Source organism: Adelges cooleyi, unplaced genomic scaffold, assembly GCF_023614345.1.
Source record: "Adelges cooleyi isolate 19-005CV unplaced genomic scaffold, UGA_ACOO_1.1 ACOO_flye_CR_arks_rails_tigmint_CR_PRNA_23, whole genome shotgun sequence".
Lineage (NCBI taxonomy): Eukaryota > Metazoa > Arthropoda > Insecta > Hemiptera > Adelgidae > Adelges > Adelges cooleyi.
This window is the reverse complement of record NW_026095893.1, coordinates 11,974,116-12,000,519: the sequence shown is the minus strand read 5'-3', so window position 1 is coordinate 12,000,519 and position 26,404 is coordinate 11,974,116. Positions and strand designations below refer to the sequence as shown.

General features: G+C 34.0%; 1 protein-coding gene across 1 annotated transcript; it reads left to right on the top strand.

Annotated features, from left to right (window-relative positions):
• Positions 1-710: 710 nt before the first annotated feature.
• Positions 711-9,684, top strand: LOC126835891 (protein sister of odd and bowel-like). The gene is made up of 2 exons (XM_050568753.1): positions 711-1,961; positions 8,984-9,684. The coding sequence occupies exons 1-2, from the start codon at positions 1,231-1,233 to the stop codon at positions 9,369-9,371; spliced, it is 1,119 nt and encodes a 372-aa protein (XP_050424710.1). The 5' UTR covers positions 711-1,230; the 3' UTR covers positions 9,372-9,684.
• The last annotated feature ends 16,720 nt before the right edge of the window (positions 9,685-26,404 follow it).

Genomic DNA, 26,404 nt, shown 5'->3' with positions numbered 1-26,404 from the left:
CAGAATAAACAATAAATGAAATACGACGCCAGACGGTAATGCGGTAGGTACTTGGTAATTCTTTTGGTGTGGAATTTCGTTAAGAACAATTTTAAATATTTTTTCGTGGCGTTGAAGGTTTTTTCGCGCGGTGTAAACCCGTTGCTTCAACGTTCGCATAATATGGTTATAATTATTCGCGATAAAATCGACAGCACCGCATCGTACCGTACCTACCACGGTCGAGGTGTGTATTGGTTAGTCGTGAGAAAACTTCTCTGCCGAACCATCACCCCGAGGTGCTTCTGCCGAAGAGAGATCGTATATAGTTAAGTACGGGATCGTTCGCACGGTTTTATGGGTCACCTCGGCCGATGAAGTCGCCGGCCTGAGTGACGCTGAATAGGTACGAGTCTCTCTCACGGGAGTGGAATGGGCGAAGAAGAAAAAGAAAAAATGATATCGCCGACAATTGGATTTATGTCCATCCGGGGCCCGTGCCTCTGACTCCGTCTCGGATCGTGCGCCGATTTTATGAGCGTCCACCGCTTTATCCATATACACATATACCAGCAACGTGCGCTATAATATCGCCAGAACGGTAATTTAATATGTGCTGGAGCGCACTGGCGGCGGCCGCTCGGCACCGACACACGACGATGTCCGTTTTTTCTTATGCATCAGCTATCTGTCTCTTTCTCTGAGCGCGTATTGCCGGTTGTACCTGAATATACCACCACGCGTGCGGTAGTAGGCGGTCGTGTTCGGGCAGGCCAGGTAGTGGACGGCGAGGAGAGGAGTACAAAAAAACGAAAAATACACACAACAAGAAACCGAGGTGCGCCAAACGTTATAGTGGGGAAAGGAGTATAGTAGTAGTAGTAGTAGTCGTCCGCAGTCACCGACGACCACGGCCGGCTGTAACACGACGGCCGTAGACGGTTTTCGAAACCAAAGGAGAAGACAGTATCGGTCCGCCCGGCAGCTAGTCGCCACCAGCGCACGCATAGCCCGGAAAACACACCGCTTCCCGCCGAAAAACAGGGACGTCGCCGAGGTAAGAGACATTTTCATCAGTTCTTTTCGTCGCTGACGCGCGCGTCCCGGAAAATCGGTTTTCGCCTATAACCGGCTGCACCCCCCCCCTCCTGTGTAATCGGGGCCTCCCCCACCACCCCACCCCGTCGAGCATTCAACCCCCTCCCACCATCCCTACCTTGGTGCGGCGCTATCGCATAGCCGCCCTCGACCATGAACTCGCCGGTCGCGCATCACCGCAACCTCCAGCAGCAACAGCAGCAACAACAACAGCACAATGACCACCCCAAAGACGACACCGTGGGACAGCTGTTGCAGAGATCCCTGCAAAACGTCGCCCTGTCACTGCAGACCACTTTCGTATCGTCCCTGCAGCAGGCCGCGCTTTTGCCGCCCGACTCGCCGGTGGCCGCCGCGCTCAACCTGCAAGCCCTCGAGTCCTACATCACCCTCCAACGACTGACGGCCGTACCCCGTCATCCGTCGGTGGACGATCGGAACGCGGAGGATGCCGGCGTAGTGGTCGTTCAGGAGGTGGACGACGACGAAGACTACGTGGACGAAATCGAAGACGTCGACGAAGACCCGGCGGACGTTAAATGTGGCCGTCTGCCGGCGTTCGCCAAAGAGTTGTCCGGCCTGTCGCCCCGAGCGAACAGGCTGTCCGCGTCGCTGAAAAGCGTCACTTCCTCCGCTGCCGTGGCGTCCCTGGCGACGGCCGACGACGAACCCGTCGACGAACCGGCCGTCCAGCTGGTGTCGCCGGAAAACGGACACCCAACGTCACGGCCGAAGAAACAGTTCATCTGCCGTTTCTGCAACCGACATTTTACCAAATCGTACAACCTGTTGATACACGAACGCACCCATACGGACGAGAGACCGTACTCGTGTGATATATGCAAAAAAGCTTTCAGGCGCCAGGACCACCTCAGAGACCACAGGTAATATTAGTAGTTCTTACTGTAAAATATTTCTTAAGCATAATATATTTGTAATAATATAGTTATATTATAACATTAAAATACTTTGCTGGCCTAATGGCTTGGATGTTATGCTCACGTAGCATTAGGGGTGTTGATGATAAATGATAATGATAACAAACAAAATACTTACTACTAGTTAAATACACCTATAATTTAGTGATGTTAGCTAACGCACAGTGTGGTATAGCAATTATCATCTATACCTGTCATCGTTGCTCGACAGTGATGTTAAAATATATTATTTATAAACAACCAAAACTTAAACATCCTAGTTAAATTATAATAATGTAGCTTTATAGTAGCTTTGCGATTGATGATTATATTGATGATTGATATTTAAAAAACACTGACAATGTATATAACTCGGTAAAAAGAGTTTCGTCTATCGTTCAAGCTGGCAAGAAACGGCTAGGTTTTTTGAGATAAGGAATATCAAATAATTGGATTTGTATTCAGAAAACATATGATCGCTTTAAATTGTACTATATTTTTGATTTATACATAGTATCGTTTCGCAATGTAATTATTTGGGTAATTATCAACATTATTAGGTACCATCGTTGTTACAGTACACAGGGACAAGAACAACGACCGGTAATACACCGAAGTGTGTTATGAGTTCGGTCTCGGCGGTGGTCATCTTCGGGTTGTATACTGTAATGTCTATTGTACACAATCATAAATTACCGGGGTACACTAAAGTGGTTTGAATTTGTGTGAGCGCCTAAGTATATACACAAAAAACGACACACACGACGACGACCCGGTACCTACATGAGGTATAAACGTGTATCTACGTATCGGGTTACTCTTATCTTTTACTGTGATTCTCCACGACACTTGGGAGTTTTGGCTTACACGTTGATCGTTTGCGCGATATTATGGATGCGCTTTAATCGCTTTACATGTGTACACATTTATACTTCTCCCCAATAATTTACCGGTCACGTTCGACAATATTATGTTACGATTATGAGTTTGTCGACAAAAAAAAAACTGGGAAAAAATGTCATGTCATCATAAATATGGGACAAATATCTGTTAAACTATAACGATGGAGAGAGGGTTTGAAGAGAAATCAAAGTTAAACAATTTTACTATTAATTAGTATCACGGAACTATGCAAGAGAATGGACAAATGAAAAATGTTAGAAGTAGAGAATTTATAGAATAGTATAGAAGTGTAGAATTTATAAAAATGAGATCCATACGGTCTAGAGGACGTGTGCTAAAGTTGCTAGCATTCCCTTTAAAACCACCCCAATATCCGCGACAAGTAAAGGGCTTTAAATAGGTTTTGCCAGAAGACGTATTTTATAAGAAAGGGGGTAGTAGGCGTGACTACCCTCTGGATATTATTTTGATCGTAGTACGATATATTATAGCTAGGAACAACTATGGTACGTACATTTTGTAAACCATTCCGCTCATCTTTTTGTAAGGTCCCTTGGGCTGGTAACGAAATACCTGGGGCCGAGTGCTGTGTGACACAAAGGTGCCATTTAGTGTCAGTGCATGTTGAAAGAGAATTTCACTAGGCGACATGGTATAAAAAACTGGTGCTCTGCTCCCCCCCCCCTCTATACAAGAATGATAAGAACCTTATCTCCCCCGTGTTAATTTTTATCAGTGTCCGAAACCTGGTAATACCCACGAATAAATGATAACTTTTACAATTCCCCCCCCCCCGAGTCATAAAAATATAAAGATAAAAAGAAACTAAAAATAACAAAAAGGTACAGTAATTTAAGAATTATTATATTTTTACGTAATATTGTTCATAAAAATGTATGTTTATTTTTTATAAATAAAAGTTTACACTTTATATTGATTTAATAATCAAATACATTTTCAAAGGTACAACCAAATCTAAAATTTTAAAAAATGTGCATGATAAAATTAATAAAAAGGAATACATTTTGTGTACGGTATATTGTATCAAAGAGCAAAGCCTTCCATTATTCGGTCTCACTTATAAATAGCTTCGGTCCTTTTTTATATATTTCGTTGGTAACAAAAATTTAGCATATCCGCCGCTAGTGAAAACCAATCGTAACAACATCGCCGTTAGTGTGTGCAAGCAAGGCCGGATTTTTTTGTTTTCACAGTAATACTACAATTTACATGCCCGTTCAATTAAAGTCAATATCAAGTGGCATTTCAAAAGTCTGATAAAAATCATAACAAAATTCAATTATTATTATTGTTAAGTCCTGGGGCCTCAACAACCTTAAATCCGATCGACCCATTAAGTGGGTGATGGCTATAATGATTTAAAAAAGTAAATATAGTAGTAAAGAAAGACAAGAAGAACGTATAGGTAGATAAACATGGGAAGAATTTAATGGAGACATGAATGTGTATGTAAGAAGACAGAGTAATACAGACAGACTATAAAGTATCATGAAAACAGAAAAGTACTAAAGGACTTAAACCGTCGCGTGGCAAACGGCGAAGATGTCGATTATTATTGCGCCATACATGATTGTTATTGCGTTTTTATTTGTTTCATCTCTCAAGTCGTAAACGGACTATATGGAATATATATTTTATTATTGTTCACCTAAACCAAGTACACAATATAAATATGTCAGTCAACACGAATCGGTTGCAATTGAGAGCTATTTATTTTAATTTTGTATAAGTTTAAAGACATACGAATGCACCACAAACGGAACCCGAAACGACCGCCTAACATCAATGTGTTAAGATAGATCTCATTTAATTTTAAACCGTATAGCGCAGTCTTATTGGTGGTAATCTTTAATATTATATTAATGTGATATTGTCTATTGAATATTTATTAGCACAAGCATTGCGAATTTGTTGTTACAATAACGAACAACTTTTACAACTCAAATTATTGTTGTTGTTATTTACTTATTTCCCGTGGCAGAACGAAACTGTTGAATTATTTATGCAAATGGCATTTACGTTAAAAAAACGATTTACATTTTCTAGTTATGGCATGGGCTGAACCTGAACTGACAACTAACTAACTTACTAAATTATAGGTATACCTATATAGGTAACTATATTAAATAGAATATTAATATAATATAGTTCAGCGATGACCTATGCCGTCGCATCTTTCCCGCAAGTCGGTGCGTCGCGTCGTTAAGTTTACGTTTTTATTATAGACAATAGTAACAATATTATATTATTATTATTATTACTACTTTTTTTTTTTTTCACTTAAGCGAACGAAACGACGGCGCAATAAAACGTGTATTATAATAACCTTTAACAAACGCAAAAAAAAAAAAATGTATAAAAATATTTAGTACCCGATAATAAAAAATGATCAAAATGTAAACGTATCGTATTCGCGCTATAATAACAACAAAATTATTATTATTATTGTAAAATTATTCCGACGATAAAAATACGTCGGCGGAAGATACCGTTCGGGTTGACGTGTCCCCGTCGGTACTCGGTTAAGTATATTATAATACCTACTGCTAGAGGATATTGTCTGTGTCTGTAAAGGATTTACTCGGCAAACGCCAGTCAGTGGTGGTCATCAAACCGGCTTGTCAGTCGTGTTTACGATCTCCGTGAACACTCAGATTTTATATGCGCCGGAAAGGAAAGAAAATATAAATACATACCGAGTGTGTGTGTGTGTATTATAATCGTGTGCGAGTGTTAATATATATATATTTTTTTTTTACTTCTTTCATTGCTAAAACTGCATTTGGAAGTCTGCCACGAGTACGCGCAATATATATAGAAAAAAAACTCCATTAAAAACACCCCGGCCGATTTATCTATTGAATGTAATACGGACTCGGCATAGAACACGTTACACGTCTAGCATAGGACATACCTAATATCTATAATAATTTCATTTAATCGACCTTTCAATAGAGACCGTAGTGTACGGCGTGCAAGTCCTACGCGGTGGAATCGACCACTGTTTTGACAACCCGGCAACTGTTATTCGATATTCCTTAACTTTTTTTAAAAAAAATATTATTACAATCCTAATATAGTTTTGTTATTTGTAATCCATCCATTTATTACATTAGGTCTTCGTGGGAATGGAAAAAGGTCAATCACGCGTATGCGCTCCATAATAGAAGAGGAGGGTTTTTTGATATTATTGTTATGCCACCATCGCACCCGGCCTTTTTAATAGCTAAGTTATTTATATAATGTATATTCTAAAAGTAACGGAGAGAGCATTAAAAACGGTCAGGTGCACACAATGGCAGTATAGTGTGCACGCGGTATTACCGGCAAATTGTCATAGTTTAAACCGACATAAATCGATTCAAATTTGATTACGGAATCCAAAATTAAAAGGCCAAATGTGGGTCGGCGGTCGTATTAGTATATACTGTTTAAAGTTATCTTTGAATTATTATAATTAATTATCTCCGAGACTGCCTGGTTCGTTCAAAATTCACGGTTAGTCAAAATAAGCTTTTTAAACGGGGGAGTACAATCTAGTCCATATACACGCACACTAAACATAAATTAAAAAGTGTATTTTACACATTATTACACAGAAAAAAATTATAGTTGTTACTATAATTATTAAGGTCAATATAGGAAGACAATAAATTAATAGTTCGACTAAATAGGCAGATTAATTAAACGTTTGGTACATTATTCGTAAATCAATCTTCCCTGACCTAACCTAACCTAGTCACGCCGCAAAGCTCAACATGCTTTTGATAAAAATGTGCCCAATCCAGTAAGGAGTTGTATCGTCAACGTAAAGAAGCGTATTAAGTAATTTTTGCGTATAACTTATCAAATAAGAGCCAAGTGTCAACGGTTATTGATCATAATTAAATTTGGTTATCGGTTTAAACTCTGATAAAGTCAGTTGTTCATTATTTATAATTATGTGCATAATAGGTACCTATTGTATATATTATCCCGGTTAGGTCCTGCGACGGATCAAATCAATCAGGTGTGTGTACTGTGTAGACATTCCGTACGCGTACCGATTTCTAACGCACGCCCGTTTTATTATATTATTATTATTATTATTATTATTATTATTATTATTATTATACCGACCATTTACCTCACAATATTTATTGCTCTTGTAATGTACCACGACGACGTGTAGGTGTCCATAGAGTCGTTAAAAGACGCTGCGTTCGAGATTATTGCATGTAGCACTATTTTGTATCCTACATAATAATATACTACAATAATACTCTGTTATTATTATTACTGTAAGTGGATTCGGTCGTGGCGAACACTCGTTAAACTTTAAACAGCCGAACGACAAAAATCGGGTAATAATCAATACTGTACACGGCGAGACAGTCGAATCTTTTAAGTCTGTAAAGAGTCGTCACTAATTAAAAAAAAACTCATACAATTGCAATTACAAATTATTAGGTACTATAAAAAAAAACTAGGTCGTTAGTTGAATTTTTATGGCTGTGACTGGCAGTTAAACCGTTTGTCGATTTGCGGCATTACGAGGGAAAAAAATTGATGTGCATATTGTTTTCTGAAAAGGTGTTGGAGAAACAGAGTTGTGTTTTAAATAAATTATGAGTACGTTTTACAAGAAGCGCGCGACGGGATTTTTCAAACAAGACTAGTTTATTATACAAAATAGAACCGGTTCAGTTCACTTTTTTTCCATTAAGTGTCAACCAAAAAGTTTCAACAATGCGATATTACACAACTATTTATAAAAATTATTATCGCCCGGTTGCATGCCTCTTGGTACCGCGTGTTGAACGTTATTTTGAGTTGTCGTGTACTTAGGCAGGACGTTGAGAAACGGGAATTTGAGATCGTTAGCACGGTGGAATGATCCCATTTGCCGGTAGGGCAGATTAATTAAACGGGCGAGAATACGATTAACATCACCGTTGCATGCATTGACCATAAAACGGTTATTAAAATATAAATTATATTATTAAATAATAACGTCCAAAATGTAATTCACGCAATGGTTTATTCGGTTTTCCGAATATTCCAGTTGTAAGTCATTCGAAAACCAATTTTACCCCTGTCGGTAACAATTAGCTAATCCGAACTGAGAATTTGTTTTTTTTTTCGAAATTTATCCAATCAAGTTCACGCCGAGCGATTGGTTAACGACTATATGAATATACGACGTGTTAGATGGATATATTATTATTATAGTAAAATAAAAAGTAGTTTAACTCGTTTGATTGCTTAAATAACAAAAAAAAAACAGTCCGGGATGTATCGAAACGGTCGTAAGGAAACGGGAGGCGTGCACGGTGCATTTATATAGTGGTTGTCGTAATGTGCGCGAACCTGTGAAATTAACCAGAGATGTATGGTAAAAAAATGAACAGCTTTTTATGAAACGCTCACCGGCAACGAAGGAACGGATTGTTTGCGAAAATATTCTATACAGCTGGGTATACAATACTGTAGTATACATGTACAGTCGAGACAAATAATATGTTTCCGATTGCGATCTTTGATTGCCTTGGTGTCTGTAGATACCGGTAATAATAATTCACACTAACACAACAAACACAATACATCGGATACCGCACCTATTTCCACCTTTAAAAACTCATACGACCGCCGATCAGTCGCAGTGTACATTATAGGAAAAAACTAATTACCACCCGACGTTGGTAGGTTTTTTTTCTTCAAACCTTACACTTGATTGTATAAACCAGACAACAAAAAATGCATACCTTATTTCGATAAAATGTGTCATCCTTTACGCGCTTTAACCACTGCATATGTAACATTCATTATTTTTATAAATAATAATAATATAATCCCATTTAGAGACCTAAAGTATTATCTGCAGTCCTAGATTTGACTGATACGAGATACAACTATAAAAGTAAATAGCACATTATGCGCGTTTTGTGTTAAAAAAACGTTCTTAACACGGCAATACACGAAATGTTGGTTTTTAGGATAATCGTTTGATATTACTTATAGTATTAATGTTTAGCACTAGACTTGCTGTTTTCTAATCGCGGTCAATGTTTTTTGTTTTGCTCCAGGTACATCCATTCTAAGGAGAAGCCGTTCAAGTGTCTAGAGTGCGGCAAGGGATTCTGTCAGTCACGCACGTTGGCCGTCCACAAGATCCTGCACTTGGAGGAATCGCCGCACAAGTGCCCCGTGTGCAGCCGCAGCTTCAACCAGAGATCTAACCTGAAGACCCACTTGCTCACGCACACCGACATCAAACCCTACAACTGTCCGATATGCAGCAAAGTGTTCCGCCGCAACTGCGACCTCCGACGCCACAGCCTAACGCACAACCTGTCGGCGGCGTCCTCACTGCTCAACGAACAGCCCGGTGTAGCCACAATAAAGATCACCGCTGCGGATAGCGACAACACACTGCTGTCATCCGCACCACACAATACCGTCACCATAGCGTGAATCGTTAACTACCCAAACGGAAAGTTTACTATTTTATGATCGTCAAAGCATAAATGCAACATGCAACAGTAGTTGATTGAGTGTAAAAAATAAATTACATTGTATCATATAATACTTAACAATCCAAAATGTTGTTTTCTATTGAATTTATTTATATTGTTTATTGTATTGTTGGACGTTTTCGCGATTAAATGTGTACTTTTATTTATCGCACTAATTTGTGTAATTATAATTATCATTACTATTATGAATTATTATCTTAATATAAACATTTTTTCTGCCGTTCTATATATTTTAGGTTTAAATCATTTCGAAAATTGTATTCGTTATAAAAGAAAACAATTCCTATAATACTAATTGATAAGTTGTGTACAAATAAAGTTCTCATAAATTAACCTTTACCTATCTATCTGTTATAATTTTAAACGTCAAATCCTTGGTCTAATGATCTTTATGATTATTAAAAATGATTACAGTAGACAATATTATATGGTGGAAAACACTGATTATTGAATTTTTCAGAGACCGCATTTGGAAACAAACCAATAAAAAACCTATTGTTTAAATTGTGGAACAAGGAAACTGACAACAAAGACTATATTTTAATATAATATTGAAATAAGTAATTCTATTTGAAAAGACAGCTTTCTACTTTGGTCATAGTATTACAGTCTCTGGTTTGGTTTAAACCTATCAGAAAACTAATTTAAACATCAATTATTATTTGTGTTATTAACATTTTATTTACTGACATTGAAAACTAATGTAATAATTAGTTTTAATGCTTTAGAGCAATCGTTTAAATATAATCAAGGAGTTTCTGGGATATTATTAACACAGAAACAAAGTTATTAGTATTCATGCTTTTTCTTTTGTGGATTAATATGTGATTTATACAAGCATATTATTATTTTGCTATACCAGAATTATAATTCTGGTACAGCAAAATAATAATATTAATGATTCGGATTCTGGTACAGCAAAATAATACCTAGCTCACTATTCGTTTGTTAGTTGTTACTATAATTAAATACAATTATTGAACTAACAATGACAAACAGCTGTATGAGGTTAGATGAAACTGTCAATATGTTAAGGTTAGGTACATGTTTTTTCTATCAATGTTAACTTGGCCCTTGACTCTTAAGAGTGTTGACTTTACACACAATCAGTCGACTAACATTATTTGTTTTAGTTAATTATAATAATAAGTACAATATAGCCTTTTTAAGATCAGATAAAATTTCTGAAAAAAATAACAAAATTTTAAGTTTTAAATTAAACACGCTATCTTTAAAAATTCACAAAATATTTTTTTAAAAAAATGTTGGATTATTCTTTGGGAATACTTCTATTAGGTAATAATTAAATATTATGCAAATTATTTTAATCTTTATTTTTTTCAAAGTTAACTTGTCAACAAACAATCAATCCTGACAATTGACACCTAAAGTTTTGAATAAAAATCAATAATTAAATTGTACTAAGTAAATCATAACTAAAAATGTGTTGTGTTTTGTTGACTCGTTTGGGGTTTTGTTTACTATCTGTTATCCGCCTGAAACAAATAAAAATGTATGTTTGGTTTTCATTTACAAAAAATAATTAAGGCGCAACGTTACGTTATAGAAATAAATAATATGCAGTGTTCTGTTCTAATATAGAAAAAGCAAAACAAAATTTTGTAGTAAAGTAACGAAATAATCGGTATCAAAACTTTCCTTTAGACGTGACGTTCCTTTTTCCGTCACGTTTTTAGTGACATGGTAAGTGGCACAGTGCTGACTTCATTATGAAGGAATTATGTTATGAAAATAAAGTTAAGAGTGCCCACACTTCATGCAGTTACATCAAGTTGCAAGATATATAAGGATATATAAGGCTATAAGAATATAATGATATATATGTGAGGATAGTCAAATTAATTTGTTAGGTAGGCACTTACTAACTGGCCAACCACGGAAATAGATTTATGAGAAATGTTAAATATTAATAAATGTTGCCAGTAAATCGATTAAGGCCAGATATTATAAAACTACTAAAAACGTTTGGCCAGAACATATAATTAAGACTATACTATCATTATATATCGCAACGAGCATATAAATTGGAAATAATCATATAACTATCAGGACATATCCATGTATTGATGTATCTGCATGAAGTGTGAAAACTCTTAACTAATTTTTTTGTAACTAATTTGTAATACTTCAGAAAACCACACGTACAACGTTTTACAAGCTTTGCCTAGCGCTATTTTATTTGTTGTGACTAATGTGTTACTTTTTCTATTTAATTTTTAACACTCTTAAACTTGTTTCCGTTTTTAACTAGTTGGCTAAAGAATTAATTAATAATTATAAATAAACCCTAACCACAATAAAAATATACTTATGAGCGCATTGGCTAAAGAAATCAATTATTTACCATGGCTGTTAGCTTTAGTCTTTAGGTATACCATATACATCATACATGTAATAAATTTCGCAAAAAACCTATACCAAGCTTTAAAAGTGTTTGTATATTTAAAAGAGAAAATATCCTGTTTTGGAGGGAGAATGTTCACTAGAGAAAAAATCCTTATTACAGTTATTTTTATCTTGAAGTGTATAAAAAAACTATGAATTATTAAAAAATGTTGTTATTTATTAAAATATAATATCCATTATAACTTATGTCGTCACATACGCATACTTTTGATAGGACTGCCATCATTAAATGCATTATTCTAAATAAATTATAATAATAATAGAATAGTATATTATTAAATATTATATAATATTAATATTTATTAATTACTAATTAGGATAAATACAATATTGTATACTAAATAAAACACAGCTGGCTGCCTTTGTACAAATTTTCATTGTATGACTTATGATACGTATAATAGTTAATACATTATATAATATAGTCATTTCAAATGTATGCCGAGTGCCGACCAATATGAACATACGATTCAATATGCACGTTTACACTTGGTTATGAGGTAAAAAAAAAACAATATTTTGTTAAGATCGAAAAAAGTATAAAAATTTAAATAACAAAATAAATGTGTGTCAGAATAATATTGTAAATTCTTCAAGGCAATTAAATTATACTACATTGAAAGCATATCGGTGATAAGGGCAATTGGCTTGAGGGTAATGCGTTTTGTGCATGAATAATTTATTTTTGGGTTATTTCGAAACGGTTCACGGTTGATAAATAAGAAGGTACCTAGGCTATCGTATAATAAGACGTGTTTATACAAAATATATAATCAGCCACAAGATGAAAATTAACATTATATAGAAATAAAACTAAAATATAAATGATTTGTGTATATTAATATAATAGAATCAGAATGGTTAATAACTAATAAGCAAATTTACAATAAAGGTCTAAACTGTTTGTATTTTATGTTATCCATAACACTTAAAAACTTTTAACTTTTAATCAAGAAATTATAGCTGTTATAATTTATAACGCGATGACTATTCAACATTTTTTTATCAAAATTGATCAACAATCTCACATTTCACAAGTCACAGCATATTTAATAAACCATACAACATTTATTACTTTTATGGCCGCTGAATTATTTAATCATAAAGAAACAGATACCTATAGTAAATCGTTGTTCGTTAATAATTTGTTCCGAGTAATAAAATATAATATTATGATGTTAAATGGGTTGTGACTGTATAAACTATAAAATTAGTAATTGTCCACTTCTCATTGTGCTATTATGGCGGTGGTGATACGGTTTTGTAAACGTACACATAACGAAAGCATCTGCACAGGCAGCATTGTCGTTTGTCTGATATTGGCATAACGCATTATGGTTGCACGATAAAGGTATTCAAAAGGGGAGGCGCACGTGGTAAATGCGCACAATTATGCAGAAAAATGTTCCGTCGCTTCGTGTGAGGTATCTCTTGGTGTATTTTTCGCAACACACCTTCCATTTTTTTTTCTGCGTACGTGATACAAACGCCATTATCGTGTTGACACAGGGATGATTTGGATGTCGAAGAAAATCCCACCGGCCGAGACGTCCCCCGAACAAATATTTACACGAGAGTCCCCCGGGAACTTGTTCGCCGGATTTCTTTTGCTCTTTTTAGTTATTTGTTTTTTTTTCTCTCCATTTAACTTACACAGTGGTTGTTTTTGGCGCATGTAACCGACAACGGCGGCGGCAAGAGGAGGCTGTATGTGTGTGTGTGCGTGTGTAGTAGATATAGGTACTTATGTAGGGTACTATGAATGGATTTGTCAACCGTAAACCGCAGGAGGTACCGTGTAATTTGTCTTGTATACACCGGTGGTCATTATAGTACGCCGGGCGATATTATTATTATTATTATATTGTACGCATTATATTATATATAGTGGCGACGACTATGATAGTGACAAAACGGGAAACCCACACTCTATACACCATCACGTCTGTGTGTGTTGCAGCGTTTTCGAGGCGACAATGCTGAATGCAACACAACAGACGATGCACAATCGGCAAGTGTGTCCGCCTAGGATAATACATATTGTTATAATGGGTCGGCGGCGGGCGTTGACGATGATAATATAATAATATATCCGAGGAGTCCTTTAAAACCGTGGCTTTTCAAAAACGCGTTAATCATACGGGAGAGCGCCGATTTTTGAAAGGACGTGTCAAGACGAACGTCTCAGCTACACTCGAATTCATATTATTTATAATATCATGAACAGGCCAGGCCGGTCCGGGTGAATATAACAAACCCCACGGCACAAAGGCTGCGTTATTACACACATATTATCATTGTTAGGTCGTTATACTTTTTTTTAGGATTATTATTTTACCGATCGTATTTGTATTTTTTTGCAATCTAAGTTCCAACGGATCTAATTATGTACATTTAACGTGTTCCAACAACGTTACATTGCCAGTATATAACTATAATAATTCGTGCTACACTAGTGTTTAACATGACGTACAAAATAAATAGCAATGCGCCTTATACACCCATCTACTAGCGATGGAAATCATTCAAATATTGAAATAAATTGAATCCGATGTTTTAAAATTATACTATTAATTTTAACAGTAGGTAATAAGTATTCAGTTATTCCAATTTAATTACAATCCTTCTATCTACCATTAATCTTACTTTGTAGATACATTTTTAAACGAGGACAAATTTGTTGTAAATGTATTTATTTTTCATCCGTGTCCATTCAAACCATCATTGCTTTATTTTAAATCACAATAGATATTTTTAATAAACGCAATATTGTACACTAGATATTCTCACTAAAAAAATGTAAGTGTTTGTCGGTCATAAAAGGATAATATTAAATTTCTAATAAAGCAGTAAAAACGTAATTTATAGCAATTTATTAATTTAAGGAGTATGTCCACAATCGTATGCAAAGATAAATTATATCGTATAAGTTTTTATATGTATATTTTGTGTTGTTTTCACCAAAATAAAAATACCGAAAGATTATGATCAGCTGCTGTAATTGGCCGTATTTCGTACGGAGTCTCTGAAAGCGGTACTTCTTTGCAAGAGGCGCCTTTAACGATAAATATGCCGACTGAGTTAAAAAAAAAAAACAAGTAACATGAGAATATGAAATTCAAAATAAAAATAAAATAATATATTAACGTATAAGTATAAACAAACGCTCGTCTCCATAAAGTCTCCGATCAGATAAAAAGAAACAAATTACCAACGAAACGATAATAAAAACTATAATATTGATGAAAAGCCAAGTGTTCAAGAATGTGATAGCCAAGTAAACGCGACAACTCATTTTTGTATTGATTTTCAAAATATACTATATGAAAGTAATGCGTTTGGAGTTAGGGAGATATCAATAATCATAAATGTTAAATTTAAGTGATGTAAAACTATAGTAAATTGATACGTCTTTTGTTCACGTTTGACGCTACTTTTTGAGTAACAATGAACGGCGAAATTGAATGTATAAAGCCAAAAGGAAATTTATTCGCTCCCTTTGATAAAGATGATGTGTAATGTCGGCACGAGGTTCGTCAGCTAGTGAACTCAAAAAGGAAAAGGGTTGTGTACCTAAATATCCCACGATGATAGCCATTTATCGGTCGATTTAGGCATCAAAGGGAAATATTCAAGTGTACATTGACGGGTTATAGTAGTTTGTGTGCTTTGTAACATGTATAAACACATTCGGTACACACAAAATAAATAGATTTCGTTTTTGTTCCCCCAAATCATCAATCAAAAGTGGTTTCATTGTCTTCAATAAATACATTAAAGATTCTTTTGTTGCAATTAAGATTCTTTCCCATTCACCAACGCGCAGCACTTTTGAATTGGTAATCATTTGAGACGCGAATATCAAAAGCATAATACAACTTTACATCTAGAATTTAAGTATTGTATTGCAACTACACTATTAACTCTCGAAAAAGTTTTATTAGTGTAAATTCAAATAATTGTTATTAAACTTTTATTCAATTGTACTTTCTCAAAAATTACTGTACACGTTATCACACGCAATAAAAATGTAAACGTTACAATTTCAATTGAAAGCAACGTAATTGTTGGTCGTTTTGTACACAGAAGTAAGCAGAATTAATTAAAGTAACATTTTATAGCGATCTGTCAAGGAAATATTATTTATTTTTATTTTACTTAATCAGTTGTATAAGACCTTTTATTAAATTATAGGACCATTACAAATTACAATTACAGGCTCATTTATATTGCTGTGGGGGTTATTTTACACATTTTCCCGGGACATCAGATTCTCGCCAGTTAAAACGCCATACTATAGAGTTATGGCTTATTATAGTAAAACTGCATTCCTATTAAAACAATTATTATTTAACTGTCGGCTAAATGAAGAATGGACCGTAGTGCGTTGACGTTTAACTTGAAAACGTTTGTTTTACTTTACACATAGCATTTCAAATTATTTTAAATTTGCATTCATATGTTAGACGTTGGCACAGTAGATAGGTTTTCAATTTTATTCTTTCGCCATTTAAATAAATATTACATAACGGTTTCTTAACTGCATTGTACAGTGTAGCTACATTTGAAATTGAAAACATAAGGTGGTCTTATAAAACATTAACAATCGACAACGTCCATTGACAAATATGATAGTAACTATACTGACAGTAACCATAAATACGATCATAAACCAATCGTTCACATCACAGTGTATAAATGTCAGCATAACTCAGCAACAGTGACTACACAGTATTATTTTATGAAAAATAACGTTAATGCGTTTTGCGTATGTTGAACTTAAAAGAGAATTGTAAATACATATTTTATGTGCTAACTGTTGATGCTTACAAACAAAGACTTTTTTACATAGATAAATTATATATATATATATATATATGAATATTTGTAAAAATGTATTGAGCGCAATGAATTATAATCCATGACACGTCATGGCCCATACATTAATCTACTTTTAATTTTATGATAGAAAAATACAAATTCTAGCTGGCTGGTTTTTATCAATAACCATACAAATTGCAAGAAATGAATCATAAAAGTCTAAACAAAACTTTGTGTTTAACATAACTCTAAAGTAATATAGGTTTGTTGTGTACATGTTGTATTTGTTGCATACGTCCAGTATAATTAAAACTTGCAACCGCGAAATGTAATTTTTTATCATATACCTACTTGCCCTCCTGCCACAAATATGCACAAATTACAAACGGGTGTGGATAAACGACAATCACTTTAAATTACAAATGAACTGTGTGATTTGAATATTTACATAGTTTAAATGTAAGGCGCGGAAGGAACATAATATAAAAGTATGTTTGTATGCTTGTGGAATAGTATATACTGAACAGTTAACAGGATTGTATGGATGAAAATTATGATAATGGCAGCGATGATGATGGCTACCCACACGACGAACTCCGCACAATATTCTAATTAATTAACCCCTTGAACGATTGCTAATAGGGAGCAGAAATGGACATTGCTTAAATACATTTTTATTTAAATATCAATAAATTTAGTTTATAACTTAATAAAGTATAGTATAGTAATCGGAATGATTTAAACCAACCTTACTATAATCGTTTTATCAACATTGTCGTTCTCCAATTTCCAACCTAAAAAAGTCATCAATTAATTAACTAAATCTTTGTTTTTTTATTCAGTAATATTGCGAGATAGGTATTCTTAGTTAGTAAGTAAAATGTAAATACTTCTGAACTCTCTATACTTTTCCCCTACCACTTCAGATTTTTACCTCACACATGTGATGGTTTAGGCCGACGACGCGCGTTATATATGTATGCGATCGGTGATTTATGCCCACCCGGTTGTCTGCAGTATGACGCGGACGTGTCACCAGCTAATGCGCCCAGTTTCCATTGAGTCGGGACCACATAAAAAACAGACCTCCCATGGATTTTATATATTATATACCTTTTCCATGGCCGTTGTTTTTGTTTTTTTACACACGATACGTTTATGTATATAAATATAATGTACATACACAATAAAACGCGCGTACAAAACTTTTTACAGTATTATTTATACTACATCATACCATGTACACACCATGTATATGGACATAATATATATATATATACACACACGCGCATTCGACTATTGTAAAACCGATCCATTCATCCTATTGCTTATGTCTATATACTTTTATTAATGGTGAGTCCTAGCGACCCGCAAATCCGATTATAATATCATGTATCCCAACAGCTCGTTGAAAGTAAATCCGGCGATATAATGGACCGATTTCCGATGAGATTATAGTAGGTACATTAAATAATAAACAAGGAGTCCATACCGTGAACTTTTAACTAAAAACAACGACCATATGGATACGATATAGTAGGTATATTCGATTATACTTAAGTCCTAACCAACTACCCTTCTGGTTATATACTTACATGTACTTAATATACAAAATACGCTGCGCTATTGTAACATATAGCTACTACAATTGTAACTTTTTATAGCTACTTAGAGGCAATTATTTATTTAGTTGCTATTACACAGGAAAAAATACATAGTTGGTTTAACTATTTATTTAATTATTCTAACTAGAAATTTGTTGTGTCCCTATATTAATCATAATTTTAGTAAAATTCTTATTTTACTTATGTCGTTAATTACATTTATATTACATACAAAAAAAAAAATATAAGTATTATTAGTTAACACTTAACATAATAGCTATCTTACTTACATAATTAGTTATACTCGAGGGATCTGCGATGAGAGGAAGTCAAAAGTCAATGACCGTATATTATATAATATATACTTTACGGTATACATAATATTTACATGGTTAATATTGTACATAGACAATTTACCGTAAGAACGGTATTAGTATGTTTTTACTCGTATCAGTTGTTTGGCGAACAACAATAATTAATTAAAAATAATTTAATAAACGGTATACCTATTATAGTGTTGAACGACTACATAGTATGATTTGTTCTATGTTTGCATAAGTTGAAGCACTAGTTTTTACTTATTCATCTAATTTCTACAGTTTTTAAGTTATCTTGTACTAAAACTTAATGAATATGTACGAAAGACGAAAGTTGTATTATAATTGAAAAGTATAGCACATCTTTATTTAATGAGAGATTAGTACCTAAACCTAAAGATCCAGGCCACTATGATAATTTTGTAAACATTTTGGGAATCACAGTGCGTACATTAAGAGTATGTTTCTCGAAAATGCGCAAAAATCCCACAACTTTACCTCTTGAAAATATTTAGCATGTGCTTTTTGATATTCCGCTAGTTTCAACGACCAAATTCTAGGTCTTGTACTGTCGTGTTTCGTCCACTAAGCGGTTCGTCTATTCTCAAATTTCAAACTCGATGCCCTCTCTCCTCAATAGCGTAGGAGGAAAACGAAAACAATAGACGATTTGTAAACTTTAAGCAGCCACGGCGTATCTTCACCCATGTATGAACCGTGTTCACCGTGGCGAGCGCACATGTGAAATCACGCGGGCGCGGAATGTGTTGTTGATGTCCGGGGTCAAAGGTGAACGCTGATACACCACCTACGATATATATTTGGATGACGTCATTGGGTTTCATTCATAAACTGATCCGAGACTCACGTAGAGTAGACGAAATGGAAGCGGAAGGAACATAAATGACGTTCTCCTTCTTTAATTAACCTGGCAACTCACCTTTCTTTATAGTTGCTCTACGGGAAGTATGCGGTTTTTTTTTACAACAGAACTTCATTGTTTATCATAACACGTCCAGAACTATTTAGACGTGAATGATGTCGACAACGAGTGGATCACTCAAGCATACCTCGAGGTTGTGTCAGTTAACACTGCGGCAGCGAAGTCTCCTAGGCGATGACAATAAAGAATGGGCTGGAAACCGCGATTTCCGGACACATTTAGAAAGAAGCATACGGCAATTGAGTCAGTTAAGTAGGGAGCCAATGGGTAACTTTATAAAATATGTTTTCTTGTATGAATGATAAATTGAAACATTTATACATTGTATTACAGAATAAGGGACGAGGATCAATGGAACTCGCTACAATGTCTACAATCTCTGTGCAGTGAACACCCACACACTTAAAACGAACGATTATGTTTTTTTTAAATTAAATTATTTTATCACACAAAAGTAAAACACTTTACAATACCGTTAAAGTCAGGTACAATTGACAAACTAAATAAATAAGTTCTAAAATTATTACTAAACGGGAACGATTATTTAAAAAAATTCTAAGAGTAACTGTTCTAAAAAAATAAAAGCTAATTCTTTAACCCGTATAGCGAAAAAAACATTAATGTTTTTAAAATGTTGTCAAAGGGTTGGTTAAGATTTAAAAAATAAATGACATTATCTAGACATGCTAATAGAGTATAAAGGAAATAGGATGCGAAGTGTTTTCTTAGTCTCAAAATAATAATTTAAACATGGAATGCTATAATTTAAGTTTTTTAATTGTTAGGTAATTTAATTTTGGTTATTTAACTAAAAAAAAGGAAGACCTTATTGTTAGCCTCTTATCCCAATTTCTCCCTTGTCTTGTAGAAGAACAACAGACAAAAATTCTCATATATAAAATTGTGTACGTGCAGAATTCCAAGGTATCCATTAAATTTAAACAATAAATGCACAGTGAATACAAAAAATGATACATAGTATTTCAAAACGTGTTTTTTAACCTACAAATGACGTAGGTATAACATTTTCTGTTGAAATGCGCCGAGAAACCGCACGGCGGCGGCTCGGTTATATGAACCACGAGTATGTTGTGTTGTAGTTACAGAGGTACCCGATGCTTTGTAAGGTATATTAATGTTAAGTTAATAATCGCTATACCCTTGTCGTCAGGTCATAAATTACCATACACTTGAACCTAAAAAATATGTACAAATAAATATCGATAGAAAGAATAATAATTGAAAAGAAAAAACTTACTCGGATGCTAACCAAATTTATCATTCATACACAATCACTGTTCATAATATTATAATGATATGTGTATAGTGATTGATGCGTGCGACGGAGTATCAGCTGCGTGGCATGCGTCTGTTGTTTTTATAAAGATCTTTTAACTTGGATAAATAGATGAGAAGGTACATTAGTTTTTACTTTTTACAATGATATGGTTTCAATATGACGGTACTGCTCAAACAAATTTTTGAAAAATGGTCGGATCTGGTTGAATATTTGTCGAGAAATTGTTGTAGGTGTGCCCGAATTAAACTAAACTGTGTAAACAATAATCTGAAGTATAAAGTTGAGTATAATGTGTTAATAGTCATTCATTTAAATTTAAGACGATGGCTGAATACTGACTGGGGGTAGAATAACAAAATGTTTTTAGTACACAAATAATTTTACCCGAGTCGAACGTTATTATTTTATTTTATTTTATTTTTTTTTTGGTCACTGAAACAGAATCCATTATCCAAATAATTTTTTTTTAAATTAGCGAGTATTAAAATTAAAAAACTTAAAACGTCGCCACGCAGATAAAATTATCTTCTATGTATTGTGAAAATTTGACTAATCTTCTGTGAATACTGACCTCATAAGATTGTCCCGCGCAGGGCAGTTTTGATGAAAAAAATGTATGGTAGTTATATCGACGCTGTTTGTGCAAAACACATTGTCCAACATTGTTTTTTTTTTCTTCCGGATTATTATTGTTATATTTATAAAGAACAATAGAAAAACACGGGATATACTACTATTTAATATCACCTGATAATGTCAATGAGGTTATGACAATGATTTACAATGAATTATAAATTCCAACTAAGTCGGTTATCCCATGTTCGCAACACGTAAATATCATCAAGTCTAAGACTACGATTTTGGACTTATGTTTTACACGAACGGAGTCGATATACAAGTATTCGCAGCCTATATTATGTAGCTATGGGGTTGACGTATTGTCTATTGACGACAAAATATAATGCATTACTCGCAATAGAATAAAATACATGGATAGTAGAGTTTTCTCGACTGGAAATGTTTGTACGCCTTTCAATTTACAAAATTAAAATGTCACCTCGGTGGTCCGTGGTGACATTTGATACGATCCTTGCATTTTTCTTTCTTTTTTTTTTAATGTCCATTGTGATAATATAGTATACCTAGGCGCAGACGGATATGCGTGCGGAACCTATTCCGCTTGCAGTGAATAATATTTATATTGTGCGTGAATGTATATACTATGTAAATAATATAGTGCTTGCGACGGCCTCAGAGTAGTTTAAATCACTTAGAGGAGACGTAGTTATGTTGACGACATGACCGTGTTGTAAAATACATTACATTTTAATAAGGTTTAAAAGAAGAAAACAACCACACAAAGACAGTGTACATTATCCGTACACTACAGGACTGCACACGGCGCTAGCACGGGTACGTGACACCGCCGGGCCCACGCTGTTGTTTTCGAGAAAGCATAAAAACTGTCGTACGCGAACATCGGCACTGAAAACGGGAAACCATTCAAAAGTGGCAACTACAACTTAAGTCAGTTTATGTTTTAATTGTTTAAAGCAAATATTCACATCAAACGTCGTTCTGCTACGGTAAAATTGAAACATTACTCTGAGTAAATGATTCTATTAAAACTTAATATTTAAATAACTTAGTACGGAAATCGGAATATTTGTATAATAAATTAATAATAATAAAGTACTGTGTAGAGTCTATAGTCTATACTATATACTTCATATAAATCAATTTTATTTGGATTCGCTATAGGTTGTATAGCCTGTACATCAAACACTTAAATGTTGTAGTTTAAATATATACTACTCGTTAATTCTGAATTTTAAATCGTTATAATATTGTTAAGTCTGTTTTTTTAGTTTGTGTATTATGATAAAAATAAAAATTCTTGTATGCTATCATATACGATTTATCAGCCTCGATTTATGAAGCTACAAATCGATACATACAATATGAACTTTTTATTTAGAAACATATCAAATTATGATCACAGTAATGATATTTATATTCACAGAATAAATCTATCAACTCTACTTATGTAAACAACTGATAGTACAGAACACTGATTGTGCAAGTACAACTTGAGCTTGGTCGTGGTTTTTTTTTATGATTAAAACAACATACAGCTCAATTATAAACGTGACATTTAAAAATATACAACATATTAAACGTTGTTATTTGTGTACTAAGATCATATTTGTAGGTTTAAACTGAAAACAAATGTATTTTAATTAATTATTTATTTAAAAAAAAATCATCTGCATAGTTGCAAGACCCATATTAATTTGAAATTTTATTGTCGCTTTTTATATTCCTTTATTACGATGTCTGCACACAGTAATTACTATTCTTATTATTAATAATTATTAATACAGTAATTCAATATCTACGACGGGAAGTCCAATCACTTTAGTTGTCACTTTGATTAGATTTATTCGTGCCAATAAAACGAATACTGCCAGACTAACCAATAAATAAACATTTTGAATATCGTTGATGCCAAAATAACTCCGAATCTCTTATAATTCATTATATTATTCAGTAATTCAATAATTACTTATAAAACAGTAAAATATTTAAAGATACATTCACCACAAAAAGTGATACACTTTTATTGTTGTACCTCACAACAGACTGAGAACAATTTTTTGTGGTAAAGGTATTTTTTAATATTTTATTGTATATAACCACAAATATTGCACAAGTTTTTTCTAGATTATTATTTTTATTGACAAAAAAACAAAAAACTACTTTTATAACTTAAATTTTATAATTTGATTTTATTTTTAAATAATTTAAGACACTTAATTTTGGTTTAGCTGTATAACATAGTACAAATCCACAACAAAATGATGTGGAAAAACAATTTACCCTTCCTTGTAAATGATAAAGGCATAATAAGTTATAAATGTGCTTGCAAGGTTGGACATTGACGAGTTAAAAAGTTGAAATAACATTAAAAGATGTAATTAATTTAAAGTTTTTAACATAACTAGTTATTTTTATTGTAATTGAAATAAATTAATAAAGTAATTATTAACTCATCTATAAGGTTACTGAATTAATTCAATACATTTTATATATCTCATATAATGGTAGCGGTGGACAATTATGCATGATAGTGATATAAAAACTAATGACCAATTTGGGTGAACAAACTATTTTTTGTTTAAAATTAACTTGAGTTAATTCATTAACCCAAACAGCAATTTAGAAGTATGAATATATTCTAAACATTTTTTTTTAGGCTTGTTGGGAAATATTATAAGACGTACAGTATTTATTTGATATTAGAAGACTAGATAAAAGACATGGACAAAATGTAAACTTTAAAAGACGCACAGCAATTACACAAATAATTATAATCAGGATCCGAGTTTTATTTTGTTGCTTTTTATTTCTTTATTAAATCAAACCCTATTGAAGTAGATGCTTCTTATATTTTCTGACTAATTAATTACTAATTACCGTGTGGTTCTTTCAAGTTCCGGATGTCCGTAAGTCGTAATTCGAGTCACTAGTGCGTACGTTTCGGTATGCAGATGAGTGTTTATTACGTCACTGGGGCTTGTCATAACTGTGGTGAGAAGTATTCTTAGAAAAAAAACCGTGCCTAGTACACATAATATTTGTATACAGCTGGACAACAAGGTAAAGTACGGCGCGTAAAAAACAAATTAAACAATATAAATAATGGGATATCAACGGCTGCCAAGCCCGTAAATCATGTTTAAATAATTCAGTAAGTGATAGGATAATTAGAGAAGTGGAAACACAAGACGAAGAGACGGTTGTTCCAGGATCAGCAGAAGCAACAGCAGCGGGCATCCAAAGCTTGTAGTGGAATGTGTATGCCCATGTGTCGTTTGGGTGGATATACCAGCGGGTGTTCTGGTCAGCTACCTGCTGTCTTTCGTCATCGCTGTCGCCTCCCTGAACCGTTCTCGCCAAGGTGTATATGATAATAATATGTATATTATTGTATATATTTTTTCTTTTTATAATAATATAACACCGGTGATTACCGCTACTTTATCAAGTGTCAGCTGCAGTGAACTTATATTAATTATCGTGTCCCGGCGACGCGTAAACACGATTAGTCGAGCGAAACTTACTGCTCAGATCACCCCACGTGTGTCTCTCCGTGGGGGACGTGTAGCTCATTCACGGCCGGCAATACGAACAACGAGAAAATCGTATATTGGAATCAACATGAAACGTGGGACGGTCATTGACATTGAGTGATAATACTGTTGTAAGTGCGCACGTTCCACCGGCAACAAACGTTTTTTTTCTCAGAAACATCGTATACTAGAAAACAATTCTGCTGGGGCTTGGGTCAAAAAGGGCCAATCTCACTTTTTGTAACTTTTGGCAAATGAACTTTAAAGTTTTCATTTTTCATTATGCTCTATGTTAACTTTTTACCAAACTCTTCAAAAGTTATTTAATTGTTGCCCTCAGAGTGCCATTTTTTCACAGTATATAGAGGATGTATTAATTTTTCTACATAGTTGACTAAGTCATGTTCGCCAAAAGTGAGATTGGCCCTTTTCGACCCAAGCCCCAGAATAATTATTATTATACAAGGTGACCACGAGCAGTATACTCATTTTGGGTAGCACTGTATTCGTGAGTGAAGTGTCTTAGACGGATGGCGAGGCAGCAATTTTTTTCCTTTGTTTTTGCTATTTCAGTTACAATGGCATAGAAAAAAATACATACTTGGACCAGCCTTGTATTTTTTCCTGTGTGGTTGTTTTTGCATACAATGCGTATGTTAAAAGCGGTAACTTGGTGATTAAAGCTCAAAAGCAAAAGTGCCGGTTTTTTTTCAAAGCCTGACTTCGGTTAAGTTTTTTGGGCAAACACTTTAAAACCCATATCAATGGTTTTAGTAATTTTTGCATACAGACATTTTTTTATAATTTTTGCAGACAATCTTATATGGGTGAAACTTGAGTTCGGCTTTCAGAATTTTCTTCACCGAGCGCCTAGTGGCTTTTTTGGAATTAAAGACCTGTGGTTCGAAAAGCCTGAACCTATTTTAAAATGGTTTTGCGAGTTGGAACTGCTTCATACCGACTGACGTTGAAATGACGGCAGAATAACCTCTGAGCTTTATAATCGAATCACCCTTTTGGACATATTATGCATCGTATGTAATAAAGAGATGTTCTACCGACCACCGACCTATTGTAACTGAAATGGCAAAAACAAAGGAAGAAAATGGCTGCCTCGCCATCCGTCAAAAGTACTTCATTCGTGAATAAATGCTATCAAAAATTATATCTCCTAAGATGCATGACAATGACATGAAATCTCATCCATTCATTGGTATTGCAATTATCTAAAAAATAAAAACGTAATTTGAAAACACAATTCATCGCAACTAACAAGTCATCGATAATATAACAAAACACGAAAAAAAAATTCTGCCAAAATTGTTAAAAGTAAGAATAAGTGTACATTTAGTTAAGATAATCCTACGCAAGCACAACAGACATTTTTTATTAAGTGAACAATTCGGGTTTGTATAAGTTTAAATAG